General features: G+C 37.5%; 1 protein-coding gene and 1 non-coding gene across 2 annotated transcripts in view; one reads left to right on the top strand and one right to left on the bottom strand.

Annotated features, from left to right (window-relative positions):
- The first annotated feature begins 11,157 nt into the window (after nt 1-11,157).
- LOC122342268 (zinc finger protein OZF-like) overlaps nt 11,158-18,886 on the top strand; it is a 10,271-nt gene continuing 2,542 nt past the window's right edge. Inside the window, exons 1-2 of the mRNA XM_043236066.1 lie at nt 11,158-11,494; nt 11,997-12,176. Of these exons, the coding sequence (XP_043092001.1) occupies nt 11,158-11,494; nt 11,997-12,176 (517 nt within the window). The remainder of the gene's footprint in view (nt 11,495-11,996; nt 12,177-18,886) is intronic.
- Nucleotides 14,814-14,932, bottom strand: LOC122343930. The gene has a single exon (XR_006250910.1). It is a non-coding gene; the product is annotated as a 5S ribosomal RNA (ribosomal RNA).

The following is an 18,886-nucleotide window of genomic DNA, read 5'->3' as shown; positions in this document are numbered from 1 at the left end:
TGTAAGACACATGACATATAATGCCTTATTCCTAATGAACTTTAAACCAAGTCTTTTGGGCAGAAGGAGGGGAAGCAGGAAGAGCAGAGGTGAGGAGGGTGTCATAAAAGCAACAGGGAGGAGGTGTGTTGTTTACTTTTTGAAGTCCTTTTGTTCCTTTGGATATCCCTTCTCAGATTAGTTTTATTGCATTTACAGGTTTTGATTCATCTCCTTACAGTATGTAGATAATTAAATTATATTTAATCGCTAAAGAACAGAGGGTGGTAAATTGAAGAGCAAAGCTACACGAAGGTACAAACAAACAAACCTCTCAGCAGACAGGAGCAATCGAGATGCAGCCAATAAAGTAAGAAACAAGTAAAAAGATTTTGTCAAAACAATGTTTTAATTTTTAAAGATCTTAAAATTATGCTTTAATAATAGTCATCATCATGTATTAAAAAGATGATGTTCCCTCTGGCCTTGGATGTTCAAACCAACCAGAGACAGTCTCCTCTTGAAGCATTCAGTCCTTTTCACTTTGGTGTTTTGCCCTGGGAGGATCTCTGAGTTTTGTTCAGATTTCAACTTAAACATTTTTGTTTTATTTTTACATTTATTTTTTTATTTGAAACATTTCATTTGCATAATGGACGTCAATGTTCACAGAAAAATGTAGGGCAAAACGTATATTGTCATACATATTACATATTGTCATGTAAAACTATAGCAAATGTGTATTTTATACAGTATGTTTATAATCGCATTTTATTAATCACCATCTGTAAAAGAAGACAATTATGTGATTTATAATTTCAACTAACTTGGTTAAAATGGTTAATACTTGTTTAAAATGTATGATAAATAGTTTGCTTTACATGTTTTACTATGATACAGGGTCTGAGGGAATTCAGTGTTCTGAAGAAATGGGAGTTTTTAGTATCTTAAAACATGTTAATGGTCTGATTATACTGTATTTAGAAAAAACGGGTACAATAATATGTAAGCAGCATAAATGCACGTGTTTGTAAGGTTTGCACATGTTTGTGTTTATGCACTGTTAAAATAAATAAAATACAAATTGTGTTTGAAATACTTGTTTAAATTGGGTGATGAATAATTTTCTTTACAGTTATATATAGTTGTGTTTTTTTTTTTACCATATTCTTTTAAATAGATATAAGAATTTCTAGTTTGTGATATATCTGTGTGCTTGATTATATGATTTTATTAGAACACAAATTGGTATTATACTGACATAACAAATGTAAATTTTGATTTATGCTGAAATATCTTGAGTTCTAATAATTCAGATCAGATTCAATGTCTGTATGCAAATGTATGTGTGATGGACATTTGATTCAGATTCCTGTTTTTGAATTATTTTGGTTTACGGAAACTTTTTTTTTCAGACCCAGTGAAAGACAATGAAAACAGAGAAGAACTGAGTGAAGTGGAGTAGAAACCTAATATCAAACCTGAAGAGAAACGTCTTGAATCCTCGAAAACTAAAAAGAAATTTGTAGAGAAAAGAAAATCTAAAAAAATCTTTTACCTGCACTCATGTGGAATGAATTTCACATGAGAAAATGCTCTTGAGATTCACAAGAGAATCCACATGGGAGAAAAGCCACATGCATGTGATCAGTGGGGAAAGAGTTTCTCATGCAAACAAAGTCTTAATACACATGAGAACTCATACTGGAGAGAGACCGTATGTATGTGATCAATGTGGAAAGAATTTTCTATACAGACAAAGTCTTGTGTTTCACATGAGAGTTCATACTGGAGAGAAGCCATTCACATGTGACAGTGTGGAAAGAGTTTTGTGCATTCATCAAATTTTAAATGACACATGAGGATCCATACTGGAGACAAGCCATTCATGTGTGATCTGTGTAGCCAAACATTTATTAGGGCATCACAACTGAAGGCACACCTGACAGTTCATACGAAGGAATAGCCACAATCAAGTTCTTCATGTGGAGAGAGTTTTTCACAGCTAAAAAGTTTAAAATCCCATCAGAAATCACATAACGCTGTGAGAGATGTGTGTTACATTTTGAAAGACTTTTCCTTCAGTGAATGTTTTAAACGGCACCAGAGGATTCACACTGGAGAGAAACCTTATAAGTGTTCATATTGTAAAAATTGTGTTCATATTTGGACATGCGGGAAGAGCTTCAGACGCAAACAAAGTTTTATAGTCCATATGAGGATCCACACGGGAGAGAAGCCATACACATTTGATCAATGTGGAGAGAGTTTCACATGTTTAGCAAACCTTAAAGGACACAGTAAAATCCACATAGGAGAAAAACCATATGCATGTGATCAATGCGGCAAAACATTTCCTTTTCCATCAGCCCTAAAGAAAGTTAAGGAAAAGCCATATTTGTGTTCTTTATGTGGGAAAAGCTTTTCATGGTGGAAAAGTTTAAAATCCCATCAGAAATTACATTCTGTGAGGGACCATGTGTGCTTTCAGTGTGGGAAGGCTTTTGTTTTGGTGAATTTTTTAAAACTGCACGAGATGATTCACACTGAAGAAAAACTTTACAAATGTTCACAATGTGACGAGATTTTGCTGGTCAGTGGTTCAAAAAAATCATAAGCAGATCCACAATGGAGAGAAACCAGACAAATGTGATTGATGCAGGGAAACCTTTAGACGCAAACAAAGTCTTAAAGCCCACATGAGGTGTAACACCATCAGTGATTTCATCAGTAAATTCAGTTTTCCCATCATTTTACAAGTGCTGACGAGCATCAGATCATCAGCAAAAAGTGCTGAGTTAATTAAAGAGGAAAGTGATAACATGATTATGAGGAACATTCAAGTAGTTTTCCAATTTAAGATAAATATTTTGAAACTATGAAACGGGTACATTTTCTTCATGTTTGGGTTTTCAACAAGTAGTCAATAATTGATTATCAACATCAGATCAATCTGAATGTAATTTTGTAATTATGTTTTTGGATCAATCTGACCAAAAATTTTATACAATTTAATATAATTAATATAATTTTTTAGGAGCAAACAATCATGAAGTATTCATGTAAACTTTCCAGAATGACTGATAGGGTTGTTAGTATAAATTATACAAAAGCTAATTTTTAGTTACTGATAAACTTGTATTTGTGATAGACTATAGACTATAGGAGTTATTGACAGTTTTAGGGATAATTTTTCTTACAGTAACTTTGGTAATGGCATATGAATGCAGTCAACACAGTCTGTGTAAAAATGGATTTAGATTATTTTTTGTCCTCCAATTATACTGTAGAAAAGAGCCCAATTTTAGGAAATACTATATTTATTAAAATGAGTAAAACGTAGGACATTATATGTAATTATATGACATCACACTATGTGGTGTCTTTTTTTAAAAACAAATTTAACATAAAATTTTTAAATGTACATACATACAGTTGTAACAGAAAGGCATGGCATCTGATGTAGACAGGTCTAAAAAAGACCAACAAACTGCAAACAGGCAGGCATCAAAATATCAAAAACCAGACAGTCCAAGGACAAAAACTCAGTTACACTTCCTAGTGCAACCATCACAAACAATACTTGACAGCCCAGCAGAGTTTGGTTCAACCCTAATCAAACAAACCTGAACCAGTTAATCAATTTCTTCAATTATTCAGTATATAGTATATTAAGGCTATCTACAAAATTTTTCTCAGATTTGCTCAGATTCTGGAAAATTTTGTTTGCAGATTTAAATTAACAGATTCCATAGAAAATCAAATATTGTATAATATTTGTCACATATTTTGATTTTTTTTAGTTTCAGATTTGATTTCATCCAGTCGGAGATCTGGAAAAATATGTGAAGTGTTTGCATATTTTAGAAGCATATTGTTTTCTTTGGTCAGGTACCTGTTGTTTTTTTGTTTAATGTTCAAATTTTAAATATTGTAGTTTATTGCAGCTTTATTTCGCTTTTGTCCTGGACAGATTTAACAAGTTTCTGATGGTTCCTTTTTTGTTTTTTCTATGGCATGCCTTTCATCTTTGGGCATAAACTATAGTTACATCTACATTTTGTCATCTTAAAGCTGTGAAAATAAATTAACTATTTTTATAAAGATTAACTTAAAGTGACAATCATCAAGTACCGTCACATTATATATTTGTGTTGCACACAATTTTATACAGCTTAACTATGTTCTGTAGCATTTGTGCTATGTCTTTTCGATCTAATGAATTATTTACCATATACAAGATCCAGGTTTTATAATATGCAAATGACTGAACATTAATCTTTTTAAAGATTGTAAGAACATTTCTGCTTGTATGAAAATGTGTATTTAATGTTTATTCAAGTTTTTTAAGGTATCTAATTTTTTATACTTCATTTTCATGATATAAATATTTTTTATTAAATGTTTGTAGTCAATTGAAAGTGTGTAGATCTTCTTGCGGAGGCTCGTCACAACTGTAAGGTCCACGAATTGGCTTAAGGAAGGCGTCCAATGGTGGATGAAGGTTTCCTACGCGTTTCGCCTCATCAGTGTGTAATGTTATTCAATTTTAGGTTAAATTCAAATCTGACATTTTATTAAAACGCCTAACCAGCAGAGGGAGCTCTTGTCCGAGTACTAGCTGGGCTCACACCCCTGCTTCTTCCTTCATCATTTATAACCAAAACCCTCCTCATGCTCATTGTGAAGTATTGCCAGTTAACCTGCCCTGTCAAGCGTTATTACTATCTCTGATTCCTGTTGTTCCTGTGTATGATATTTGCCTGTTTCTCTGTGTCTTGATCTCTGGATTTGCCCCTCTGCTCTGTTTGCTTGATTGAACTGATGTTTTGATTTAGACCCATTGCCTGCTTAACCACGTTTGCCTTTTGGATTTGCCTTGTACTCGTTGACAGCTCAGACTGCCATTGTGATACTGACTTCCTGCTTGCCTTCTCATATCTAGCTCTTAATAATGGCTCTGCATACTCTTACATTTATTAATTAATCTGGCTCCATTTTATTATGACCTTGAAATTTAGGTTGAAATACGAATTGGTTGTTTGTCTATTTCTAATTAGTATTTTGATATTTGGTTATTCTAGTTAAGTCTTTATTACTCACTCGTTCATTCAGGTGCACATGTCACTGACAAGGATACATTGTTATTCCCTAGAATCAATAATTACAGAGAATTGTAAATTAATAAAAATGCATCTAACTGATTGTAATATTTTAAAACAATGTCTGCTTTTGCATTACATCAGTGCTCACTTTTCTGTCCTTTCAGTTCAGATTCCTGTTTTGGTTATTTTTTTCTTTTTTTCAGACCTGATAGAAGAGAACGAAAAGAGTGAAGAACTGAGTAAAGTGGAGGACAAACCTGAAGAGCACACTTTTGAGTCTTTGGGGTTTTACATACAAAAACTCTCTTGACATTTGTCACATAGTTCATACTAGAGAGAAGCAGTTTACATGTGATCAATGTGGAAAGAGTTTCGTACATTCATAAAATTTTAAACGACACATGAGGATCCACACTGGAGACAAGCCATTACGTGTGATCAATGTGGCAAAACATTTATTAGGGCATCACAACTGAAGACACACTTGACAGTTCATACAAACGACACATTCAGGTTTTTCACTGCTGAAAAGTTGCAAATCCTATCAGAAATTACATAACTCAGTGAGAGATTATGTTTGTGTTGCATGTGGGAAGCCATTTGCTTCACACATGTGATCATCTTCACACACAAAGTTTTATATTATGTCCATATGAGGATACACACAGGAGAGAAGCTGTACATATGTGATCAATGTGGAAAGAGTTTCTCATTAAAGCAAAGTTTTGATGTTCACATGAGAACCCGCACATACACGTGATCACTGCAGCAAAACATTGATTGAATCGGCAGCCCTGACGAAACACCAGGCATTTCATGTGACAGAGAAGTATTCATGATCTTCATATTCAAGAGTTTTTCACAGCTGCAAACTTTAAAATCACACCAGAAAACACATACTGAACACAAGCTGAAGTTACAAATGAAGATCCATCCAGTAAAGAAACCAAACAACCGTGATCTGTGCGGGCATTTGTGCTCTGTATCCTCCTTTGTTCACTCACAACAATCATAGTCTGAAATCATATGGATTTCATCTCTGTGTACTATACAATAACGTATAAATCTTTCATGTAATATCTAACAGCCACAATAGTGGCAGGGTGGCAGTCCCATTGTTCTCATTGTTATGTGAAAAATATGTAATTTATATGAGCTACTATGTCAGGGTTCCTCTATTGGCAGCTTATGCTAATTTCAATAATGTTATCAAGGTAATATCATTGTAAGCACACTGACTGAAAACAGAGCATTGTTGACGGCTTAGTCTGACTAAAATAGCACTCATTATAAGCTATGTAAAAATGGAAATTAGACTATTTGAATGTAAATTGAGTCAACAATTTTATTTTATTTTGCATGACGACCACTATGCCAAATCACTGTTTGTTATGCATTCAGACTGTGGCTGATAATATGAAACACCATTTCAATACATTGCAGAGCAATTTTGACAGCAATTATCCATAGCATTCTGAGAGCCACAAACAGAAAGTAACACGATTGGTTGCCGCTTACAAGCATTCAGTTGCTGTTATTCACAAAAACATATCCATATAGGTGAATGTATGTGGCTTGGAACCTGGAAAAGGCCAAAGTAACGTTTACAGATTCTGAATGAATTGAAAACTGCAAGTTTTAAATCAAGATGAAAAAGCTGGAGCTTTTAGAAAGAGCTATTAAAAGAATGTGCCATTATCCTATGCTATTGTCAGGTAAGTCACAATAGACTCGCCATGTAACCGAAACAAATTAAACCATTGAAACACTGGATAATTTTGCACCTTCAGTCTAGAAAAAATTCCATTATCATCTTAGTACCCAAAAAACTTATTTGCACGTATGGAGTGCTTAGTGCAGTGCTTCTCAGTTCCAGTCCTGGGGACCCCCTGCTCTGCACATTTTGCATGTCTCTCTTATTAAACACACCTGAATGAGACCATCAACTTATTTGTTTAGTTCATGGATCTCGCTCCTAACAAGCTGATAATCTCATTCAGATGTGTTAAATAATAAGAAATGATAATTCCTTAACCACAATGGTTTTCAATCCTCCCTTGAGAGATTGTGATCCATTGTGATCCCCTGTATTTTGCATATTGCATAGTTGGAGCACTGTGGATACCTCCTTCACTTATTTGAATAAAGTCCAACATTGTCTAAAAATAGCCAAATATTTTTGTCATAATACTCTTTATGGAGAAATACTTGCCTTTATGATTTAGGTAAATTGATGGTTTCTCCCAGATTAGCCTCACTGCTTCGGGGGTGAAGTTTCGATTCCCCATGTGTCACAGCCACATTCATATGCCCAGGAATGTAAATCGCCCTGAGGGACAGGAACTTGTCCTGTGCCCAAAGCAGTGCTATCTTGTTCAAACGGCGATTTATGTAAGAAACTACCGAAGTGTTGTCCACCCGCACTAGGACATGGTAGCCTCTCAACTGCTGGAGGAAATATTTCAGGGCCATCATCTCGAGGCAATTGATGTGCCACGCGAGAAGGTGACCTCTCCAGATCTGGCCATCTAAGACAGCTCCCCAGCCCGTGAGGGAAGCGTCTGTCGTTAGCATCTTGCAATGACAACACAGACCTAGAGTGGGACCCAAGGTCAGAAACTGAGGTCTGAGGGTTGTAACCCTTATTTGCCTTTGGGGATTGGCCCTCTGATGAAATCCTCTGGCTCTGAGCCACAACTAAAATGGTCTCATGTGCAGAAGGCCCAAGGGTATTACCGTGGATGCAGCTGCCATGAGACCTAGAACTCTCTGAAGTAATGAACAGTCACTTTCCAACCTAGCTTGATTTCCTTTAGGGTGTTTAGAATGGATTTGGCGCGTGCCGGAGACAATTGTGCCAGCATCGTGACTGAATGCCATACAACCCCTAGATACGTTGTCCTCTGAGCAGGAGTGAGAACGCTTTTCTTGGCATGTTGAGTCTCAGCCCCAGAAATTTGAGATGAGCTAGGACGACATCCTGATGTCGAAGCACTAGCTCTTGAGACTGGGCTAGAATTAACCAGTCATCTATGTAATTGAGAATGTGAATGCCCTGGAGTCGCAGAGGAGCCAGAGCTGCATTCATGCATTTCATATACGTGTGGGGTGACAAGGCTAGGCCGAATGTAAGAACCCGATACTGGTAAGCCTCGCCCTCGAAAGCGAACCTCAGGAACTTCCTGTGTTGTGGCAATATTTCTATGTGAAATAAAGGGTCCTTCAGATCGACTTCACTTCTATGTTCTGAGATAGCGGTTCAACCCGCAAAGATCTAGAATTGGATGCAACCCCCGTCCTTCTTTGGAACCAATAGCCTGACTCTCTGTCTGGCAAGAGAACACGTTCTGTGGCCCCTTTGTTCAGCAGAGTCTGCAATTCTTGTGTACCTCGACTCTGATTATTATCTGCCTGCCTCGTTCAATTGCCTGTCTCTGTTTACGATTCTGCCTTGCCTGTGACATTCCTGTATCTTTGCCGACTTACTGCCTGTTTGACCATTCTTATTAAAGAGCACGCAAATGGAAAGAGTGCCAAAAGACTCAAAAGATTTCTAGACCTGAGCAGAACAGGCTACTTACTTTACTTAACCTGAGGATAAACAAAATAAGGTAGAATGTGCAGGAAATTAAGACCATAAACGCACCCAATGTGTCAGTTACTGGCAGTTAATAGGTGAAAGAGATCCTATTGAAAATTCAAGTAGATGAAAAATAATTCAAAAATAATTATTTAATAAACTCAGGAAAAGTGTAAGTGTGCACACAAAGAAGGAAAATCTTGTAAGTGTAAGGAGCGAAATCAAGAACCTATAAATACAATAAGACTAATCTGAGAAGGGATATCCAAAGGAACAAAAGGACATCAAAAAGAGAGTAAAAAACCCTTAAGACTTGGCTTAAAGTTCATTAGAAATAAGGCATTATATGTCCATTATATGTCCATCTGCTGAGGTCTTGTGAACCTATTGTTCTTCACTTTCATGTTTGGTCTCATTTGAAAGGTCTCAGTGCGATTGGTAAATTGGTCTCAATTTCACAGTAATTACTTATATTATGGAAAAGATTAAGAACTTGGTAGAACCGTGTTCTGTTGGGAAGGAGGTGTGTCCTCCTTTTGGGTCTCTGAAAGTGTTCCAACCAGATGTGACCCTGGAGCATGGGAATCTAAACACTAAAAGGTTTTTACAACTAAATTTGGGATCTCTTTGTCTGGTTTTAGTATATAAGGAAAGTGACAAAATGTAGTGTGGTGTGTGTCCCTATACACCATATTATGTACTTTTTTAAAGACCAGGTATATTGACCTTTTAAGTTTGTTTTATTTTGTTTTGTGAAAATAAAAAAATAAAAAAACAAACATATTATTGAATTATAGGAAAAGAGAAAATGTAAATAAATTCATAGTGAAAGGAAAGAAAGGAAGAATAATGGAGCTGGCTGAAACAGTAATCTCAGTCAGGGAGAGAGAGGAGATGAGTCAGAAGAAGAAGTGAGCGGTGAAGAGGAAAAATCATAAAGAAATGGAACTAAAGTGAGGAACTTATCTTATACTCATCAACAATTAATAGAAAAGTAAGCAGAGTGAGATAGAATTAGTTATAAGTAAAAAGTATACAAGACTAAAACATGAATGTAGGGATATTACAATCTTCTCTGCCCGTCCTCGGAGATGGACGTGTTTTCCTCTCCTCTCCCTACCCATGACCTTGCCTGCTTGTGCTTCTTAGTCTCGTCTTGCGTCTACTCTTCTCCACTTGAGAGACTCTCTGCCCTGCTCTCCAGCTAAAAACATGGATTTGATCAACTGGTCTCTCAACGCAATTGACACCATCTTCTCGAAGAGAAGCGTGGGTTCGGGGGAACCCAACTGTCCTGCCGGGATGATGGCAGCCGGGTATTCGATGGACGCGTGGGAGAAGTGGCGTCTCGTGTGCTTGGCACCTCTTTCCGTGGAGGATATTGAAGATATCTTTCTTTTCGAAACTTTGATTACGGGGCTATTGCTGTTCGGATTGGGCATAGCCCTGGTATATCGACAAAATGAGAGAACGAAGGCAGCTGTCCACAGCCCGACAAAGCTGCCTGGGATAATTGAAGCGGTGGGCAGAGCTGTCGGGACTCAGACTATGGTTGTAAACCGCACTTTGGATAACATCATGGGGAAGCTTGAGGCTTTGCATCGGAAAATGGATCAATTCAGGGACCAGAATGGACAATAGAGTAGTTCGGGTAAATTGCTTACGACTACTTGCACCAAGCCTAAACAAATTCCATTCTTATCTGGTTTCGACTCCCTCTACCATGCACTGACTGCTCGCCAGTGGAGGATCCCAACAACCTAGAGACTTACCTTGTCTTACATGTTGTCAAAGTGTCTAAACTATGTGCTTCTACTGCTGAGGTGTTTTTTTCCCATTACCACACTGTGGTCCTTTAGGAGCACAGTCTGGGTTTGGCTTTTTTTCTCGCCTCACCTCTACTCATGTAATGCTGTACTTCTTTATTTCTGTCATCCCGTCATGTCTACCCCCATCTTGTATCTGTATGTGGATGGGATGATGGCCAAAGCATTTCACTACATGTCGTACTACGTATGTCTGTGTATGTGACAAATAAAATTTGAATTTGATTTGATTTGATTTGATTACAGTTAAAAAGAATAACCAAACAAATTTGAACAAGAAGAGGGGAAGATAATTAACAAATAAATGGGATAGGAAAGTAATTCCTGCAGCACAAATAACTAAATAAGAAGGATAGTGAAGATCACGAAAACAAATTATATTTTAGGAAGGCTATATATTTAATAGAAAATTGGATAAAATTTTATAAAGTTTAAAAACCGAGATAAAACAGCTAAAAAGAGAATTAGACAGTGAAAACTCAGCAAGGTACAGCATGAGGAAAATCTTAGAGCAGGAGAGAGAAGAAACAAGAGTGTCCTTTGCACCTGCAGCTGGTGATCGGGATTTTCCAGTGAAACAACTGATTTATGACTCCGAAGCAAAGTAAAATAAAAACATATAGATGTACAGGTGACGAAGTTCAGGGCTTGGTCTCTGGGTCATGCGATGGCCATTATGGTGGTCCAGGAACGCGTTCGGAGTCCCTGCGTTCCCCCTCGCTGCCCCAGCGATCAACCTTACTTTCATGTGTCGATTCCTCTTCACCACAGACCATTCCTGAGGTTTACGTTAGAAGGTCGAGCATACCAGTACAAGGTCCTACCCTTCGGGCTTGCCCTGTCGCCACATGTCTTCACGAAAGTCACAGAGGCTGCCCTCGCTCCACTGAGAGAACAAGGGTATTCGCATCCTCAACTACCTGGACGACTGGCTCATTCTAGCTCAGTCCCGGGCTCATTTGTGCAAACACAGGGACCTGGTGCTATGGCTGGTGCTTTGACTGGTATGACTGGTGCTTTGGGTCAACTAGGAGAAGAGCAAACTCTGTCTAATGCAGAGGATCTCTTTTCTTGGGATTGAGCTGGATTCGGTCAAACAGGCGGCATGCCTCACGCAGGAACATGCCGCGTCGGTGTTGAACTGCTTGATTATGTTCAAGAACAGGATGGCAGTCCCACTGAAATACTTTCAGAGGCTCCTGGAGTATATGGCAGCCGCAGGCGCAATTTCGCTGCTGGGACTACGCCATATGAGACCACTTCAACACTGGCTTAGCAATCAAGTCCCGAGGTGGGAGTGGCAACGTGGTTCAAATAACACCGGCCTGCCGCCGAACCTTCACCCCGTGGTCAGATCTCTCGTTCCTTTGGTTCAGAGTGCCCCTGGAGCAGGTTTCCAGGTATACCTTCATGGATGCCTCCACCACCGGCTGGGGGGCCAAGTACGCAGTGTAGGTATATGATCAGGTAGACCTGTTTGCCTCTCCGGAAACCTCCCATTGCCAGTGATTTTTCTCCCTGACCGGAGGAACACTTGCACAGACACTGTGCAAAGTCAGGGAGGACGAGGAGCAGGTCCTGCTAGTAGCACCCTGCTGGGCCACGAAGACCTGGTTCCCAGAATTTGTGCTCCTCGTGACAGCCCCTCCATGGCCGATTCCTCTGAGGAAGGGTCTTCTGACTCAGGCACCCTTTGACACCCACATCCATGTCTAATCCTACCTAAACGGGTAGATGACACCATTTCTTTGGCTAGAGCGCCGTCCACGAGACAGGCCTACGCCTTGAAGTGGAGCTTGTTCGTTGAGTGCTGTTCTTCTCAAGGACAAGACCCCCAAAATTGCCCGATCAGAGTCGTGCTTACTTTCTTGCAGCAAGGGTTCCATATGCAAACTGAAATATTGTCCATATGTGTTTTCATTCCGAGACTACGGGAAGGCTGGACTTCCGCACGTCCCTTTTTGCTAGAACGTGGGACATTCCCCAGTGTTCCAGTCTTACGAAATGGGTAGTATTGACAAGAGTAGCTGGCTTCTTGTGGCCAAGCTCCGGCCTACACTGATAGACTGAGGGGGCTTGTGGGCTTAGCAGCAGCTGGATGCGATTTAGCGCATGCCAATCTTTAATTGGCTTGTTTAGATAGACTGAAAGTAGATTGCTCTCTCGAACCAAGATCCCAATTTGTCGATCATCCAACGTGACATCTCTGTTCCCTTCTTCAGGGAACGAGGGTTACATATGTAACCGAGACATTACGTTATTACGTCGTTATATACAGAAGTGTCAAGTGTAAAAAAAACGCATGTTGAAGAGCACATGTTGTACAGAGATTATGTACAGAGTATAAAGAATAAACTCAAAAGACGATTTGCTTTATCTTTATTATTGTTGCTACACACTCAAGCTCAACAGGTTATGGACCCAGACCATCAAGATAAACGATCATCACTGAGTGAGTTAATGCGACGTATTACGCGTGAGTCTATGAAAGAAAGTAAGAATGGCGAGCAGAGCATCAGGAATTCTAGCACAACAGTTTTTGTTCAACGGATCGGAAGACAAATACAATCTGTGGGAAATGAGGTTACTTGGATATTTGCATAGTCTGAAACTGAAAGAGACTATACTGCATGAACTAATATGAACAACATTAACCCAGCTATGCATGGTGGACAATGAGAGTGTTACTAACTACCTGATACGAGCAGAAAACAACATCACAGCTCTAAGAGATGCAGGAGAAACAATGAGTGATGGACTGACAACAGCAATGGTTCTCCATGGGTTGCCAGATTCATTTAAGCCATTAGCCGTTCACATAACTCAAATCGAAGAAGACGTCAAGTTTACAGACTTCAAAAGAAGATTGAGGATTTATGAAGAGGCGGAGAAAATGAGCAAAATAGAGACTACAAATAATGTGATGAAGAACTACACAAGACAAGGACAAGGCTTTTACAGACTGAAAAAAAAGGACAAGAAAGATAAAGATACAAATCTGACATGTTACAAATGTGGAATAAAAGGACACAGGACATGAAAATGCTACAAAAGAGTGTGTTGTAACTACTGTAAAAATAGTACACATGCTGAATATTTGTGCAAGATATTCAGGTCTCGGTCTCAGGTGATTGAGAAGGTGCCAAAAAGGTTACAGATGAAAGTGATGATGCCCTGGAACACCTTTTCAAAGCTGAATATTTAAAGTATGAAAGACCACAGCACAACGTGAAGAAGAAGGGTATTATGGTAGATGCTGGAGCGACATCTCACATTGTGAGCAACATAAGCAAGTTCAAAGACTTTGACAGCTCTTTCTAACCTAAGACTCATTTGGTAGAGTGAGCTGATGGAACAAGAAGTGTTGGAATGGCACAGGAACAGAATGGATGATGGAAGACGAAAGTACAGAGCACAGTTAAGGAATGCATTCTTACCCACATTTTAGGTAGCTGGAGAAGCAACAATCATCTTTGAAAAAGGAAACAGTCGCATGATCACCAAAGAGAGTGAAAATTTGTACTATTGGCCAACTGTCGAAGAGGATATCGACCAGTGCAAAGTGTGTCACGATTTACAAACCTGGCATGAAATCCTAGGACATTGCAATTTTGAGGATGTGCAAAAGTTGCTATATGTGGTCATAGGCATTAGCATAAAAAGAAGTACAGCAAAACTGGGAAGTGTGTATAAAAGGAAAATTTACTAGGAACAGAGAGCCAGACAGAAGGGCAGAAACCTTTACAATTGATTCACATTGATATGGCTGGTCCTATGCAAACACAGAGCAGGTAATGCTCAATCTTTTACAGATGATTTCTGTAGTCTAAGGCTGATACAATACAAGCCACAGAAATATTTTTGGCAGATATTGCGCCTTACGGAGAATTTAAATGCATCCCTTCAGACAATGGAACTGAATTCATGATTCAAAGCTTTCAAGATCTGTTAACAAAGAATAGGATTGAGCATGAAACATCAGCACCGTAGTCACCTCATCAGGACGGTACAAACAAAGGCGTGAACAAAGTGGTATGGCCGTAAGCGAGAGCTGCTGCAAAAAGCCCCCTATTTTAAGGTGCAGCACACTAAGTGCCATCATACTAGATACGTAATGAAAGAAATACAAAAAAATACTTCATACCTTGACTTCATAAGGTTTATTAAAGATAAGAGCATTAGTTAAGTAGTTAAAAACAGTCAAACGCTGTTTAAAGATCAGCTACTTTAAAGGCAATTGAATTAAATAAGCAGTAAGGGAAAGCAAAGAGCTGGTCAAGCTTTGGAGCCAGTGTATTAGAAAAGTAGTGAAGAAAATCAAAAAACTTACAGCACCTGGTATTCCTAGGCAGTCTCCCATCCAAGTACTAACCAGGCCCAACTCTGCTTAGCTTCTGAGATCAGACAAGATCAGGCGTGAACAGGGTGGTATGGCCATAAGCAAGAGCAGAAAGAGGCTGGAGAACACTTGCCAGATGAATTGTGGAACTATGCGATGAAGACATCAGCCTATGTGAGAAATAGGTGTTACAGCAGATGTACAAAGAAAACACCTTACGAGTTATTCACAGACCGGAAGCCAAACGTTTCCAAAAAGCAGAAGTTTGGATCTACATGTTTTTCTTATAAACAAGAAAAAGGCAAATTGGATTCAAGATGTGAAGAAGATGTTTTCATTCTGACTTGTCCTTTATGGGGTTTTTTTAATTAGCTCTGCCTGATATTTTTCTATTTCTGAAGAAATAATACACAATATACATTTTATTTTATCTTTTAGTTTCAGGGCATTAATGGGGAAATGCATGTGTTGCCCATCTTGGCCTGTTGTATTCTGTCACTGAGGTATACACTGGAGTTTTGTTTGTTTTCCAGCTTGAACTAGACAGTGCAAAACTAATAATGTAATGAAAGTAATGTAAGTTGTTGGGTTTTTTTGTTAAACAACGTACCACAATACTAGCACCTCTGCACACCATTTCAAATATACTAACATGCAACAACATTTTAGAAACCTAGTGACACTCAGACACACACAAACATCACAAAATGTGAAAAGTATGTTAATGCTTCTTTGTTACAAAAATACAAACTGTTCAGTAATGTATATTATCAGTTTTTTGGTGGGCCAAGTGCTCATTGAATGTTTGACAAACACATTTCTGCACACTACTTTACTTTACACTACATACACTTGAAGCACAGTTTTAGAACAAAAACACAGATATTTCTAATTAATCTGTCAGTTGTTGAACAGCCTAAAACTGTTTTAAAAAATGTTTTAATATGCATTTGTCTAATAAAATGTACTTCACTTTAATACTCCCCAATTGTCTGTTGTTTCTTCCACCCCTTGTAATGTATAGCTAATTGTATGTTAACTGATAAGTGACTTGACATTTCAAAGTTGAATCTAAAATGAGCTTAAAATTTAGATAAACCAAGTAATAAATTTGAGCAAAACCATTTGCTAGGATACTTCAATTTTTAAGCATCAATAGCTAAAGATTTTTAGGTAATATTCTTTAAATTCAGTGTGAAAATTGCTTAAAAATATAGTGCATAATTTTTGCAAGCCTCTTTTTAAGTAAATTTAGCATATTCAACATACACATTCTAACCGCTTTGTTTCCAGTACACAGCTATGTCTCGAAAGGCATGTGGAGCTTCTTTAAAGAACTAGGTAAAACAGTAGAGTTTCTGATAAAACCCACAACAATCTCTTGCAGAGATACTAAGAAACAGAAAGAAAAAGTATAATAAAATTTTTTGCAGTTTAGCAGACAAGAACGGTAGAATAATTCTTAATTTTAGTGCTTACCTCCATTTATAAACAGAATCAGAGGAAGAAACACACCTGTAAATATGTTATAATAACACCTGTGAATGTTATAAGTTTAATAAGCCATGCAAACAGATTAAAATTTACATTTGTTGGCAGGCATTTTTAAGTGCTGAAATAAATTGTGAATCGATAGATCCATGAGGGTTAGCAAATATATCTGTGCAGCTTTTAGTGGGTGGGGATTATTGAAACTTTGACGTGGAAACAATTCATGACTTATAGAGTGTATGCTTGGTGTTATAATAATGGCAAAATGCCATGCAAACAGATTCAAATTTACACTTGCATTTTTTAAGTGCTTATTGCAAAAGTTAAACATAAAAGATTTGTTCTTCGATGAACATGAAAGAACACACACCTTCTCCCAGAAATCTACTAATTTATCAATTTCCACTAAATGTTTCTAATTTTGTCATATGCATTGGTACATAAACATGTATAAAGAGGTGCATTTAAAAAAAATTACAATATCGTGAAAAAGTTAAAAAGGTGATATATTTTAGATTTAATACATTTAAAGTTAAACATTTAAAACTTAATGGTTTGTTTGTTGTAGTTGAAATGATTAGAGCAAACATCTAGTGCCTCAAAATCTTATAATAAACCCTAAGATAAAAAAAAAGGATTTGCAAAACCTTCATGTTATGTAAAGTTATGTTTAAATTATGTTTATTTATGTCAATTTGATTTGGGGTCTTTTAGCACAAACTCCAGCATCAGTGAGAATTGGCATGAATTACCCTATTTTATTTCTCATATTTCTCTATTTCTCCATAGATTAATGAATGGGGGTTCAGGCATGTTAACTGGACAATCAATCACTTCAAAGAAATTTTGTTGCTGTGGGCAGGTGCTAAAGTCTTACTGGAAAAGGAAACCAACGTCTCCATAAAATTTGTCAGCAGATGGAAGCAAAAGTGCTTTAAAATCTCCTGATAGATTTGCTTAGGTCTTCCCTTCTGTGAGCACAAATACTGTTTCTGAGGAGATTAACACAAAACAAACCTTGCCTTAAATGCAAAATGCTTTCAAAGCAAAATAAGCCTTGCAGTGTGTTTCTAGTTTTGGACACAAAAAGTGATATTAGAGATCAAAATGCAAAATTTGCTTAACGTTTCAGCTCCAAAAAGTGAAAAACTATTCCAGTGTTTCTGAACAAATTAACTCAAAACGAGCCTAATATGCCTAATATGCCTAAAAGCCGTTTCTCAATGAGAGAAGGCTTTGTCTTGCAGTTTGAAAACAGAATAACCCTTTTTAGTGTGTTTCTAGTTTTGGACACAGAAAGTGATAATAGACCTCGGAAGGCACAATTTGCTTAGCTTTTTAGGTATATCTAGGCTTGTTTTATGTTCATTTGCTCAGAAACACTAAAACAGTATTTCAGCTCAAAAAAGTCAACAACTGTTTCTCAGTAAGAGAAGGCTTTTTCTTTCAGTTTCAAAGCAGAATAGCCTTTTCAGTGTGTTTCTAGATTTGGACACAAAAAGTGATATTAGAGCTCGAAAGGCACAATTTGCTTAGTTTTTGACTTTTTTTCAGCTGAAATGCTGTTTTAGTGTTTCTGAGCAAAAGAACACAAGACAAGCTTAGATATACTTAAAAAGCTTTTTCTCAGTGAGAGAAGGCTTTTTCTTGCAGTTATAAAGCAGAATAACCTTTTAAGTGTGTTTCTAGTTTTGGACACAAAATGTCATTTTAGAGCTCAAAAAGTACAATTTGCTTAGTTCTTGACTTTCTATGAGCAGAAATGCTGTTTTAGTGTTTCTGAGCAAATGAACTCAAAACAAGCCTAAAAGTGCTTTAAAGGTTGTTTCTCAGCGAGAGAAAGCTTTTTCATGGAGTTTCTAAGCAGAATGAGCCTTTTCAGTGTGTTTCTAGTTTTGGACACAAAAAAGTCATTTTAGAGCTCAAAAAGCACAATTTGCTTAGTTCTTGACTTTTTATGAGCACAAATGAGGTTTTAGTGTATCTGAGCAAATGAACTCACAACAAGCCTAGAAGTGCTTAAAACGCTGTTTCTCGGCGAGAGAAAGCTCTTTCATGCAATTTAAAAGCAGAATGAGCCTATTCAGTGTGTTTCGAGTTTGGACACAAAAAGTCATTTTAGAGCTCAAAAAGCATAATTTGCTTAATTCTTGACGTTTTATGAGCAGAAATGCAGTTTTAGTGCTTCTGAGGAAATGAACTCAAAACAAGCCTAAAAGTGGTTAAAAGGCTGTTTCTCAGCGAGAGACAGCTTTTTCATGGAGTTTCAAAGCAGAATGAGATTTTTCAGTGCGTTTCTAGTTTTGGACACAAAAAGTAATTTTAGAGCTCAAAAAACACAATTTGCTTAGTTCTTGACTTTTCATGAGTAGAAATGCAGTTTTAGTGTTTCTGAGCAAATGAACTCAAAACAAGCCTAGAAGTGCTTTAAACGTTGTTTCTCAGCGAGAGAAAGCATTTTCATGCAATTTCAAAGCAGAATGAGCCTTTTCAGTGCGTTTCTAGTTTCGGACACAAAAAGTCATTTTAGAGCTCAAAAAGCACAATTTGCTTAGTTCTTGACTTT

This window comes from Puntigrus tetrazona, chromosome 4 (assembly GCF_018831695.1).
Source record: "Puntigrus tetrazona isolate hp1 chromosome 4, ASM1883169v1, whole genome shotgun sequence".
NCBI classification, from domain to species: Eukaryota; Metazoa; Chordata; class Actinopteri; order Cypriniformes; family Cyprinidae; genus Puntigrus; species Puntigrus tetrazona.
Note: the sequence above shows the minus strand (reverse complement) of the source record. Positions and strands in the feature narration are given on the sequence as shown.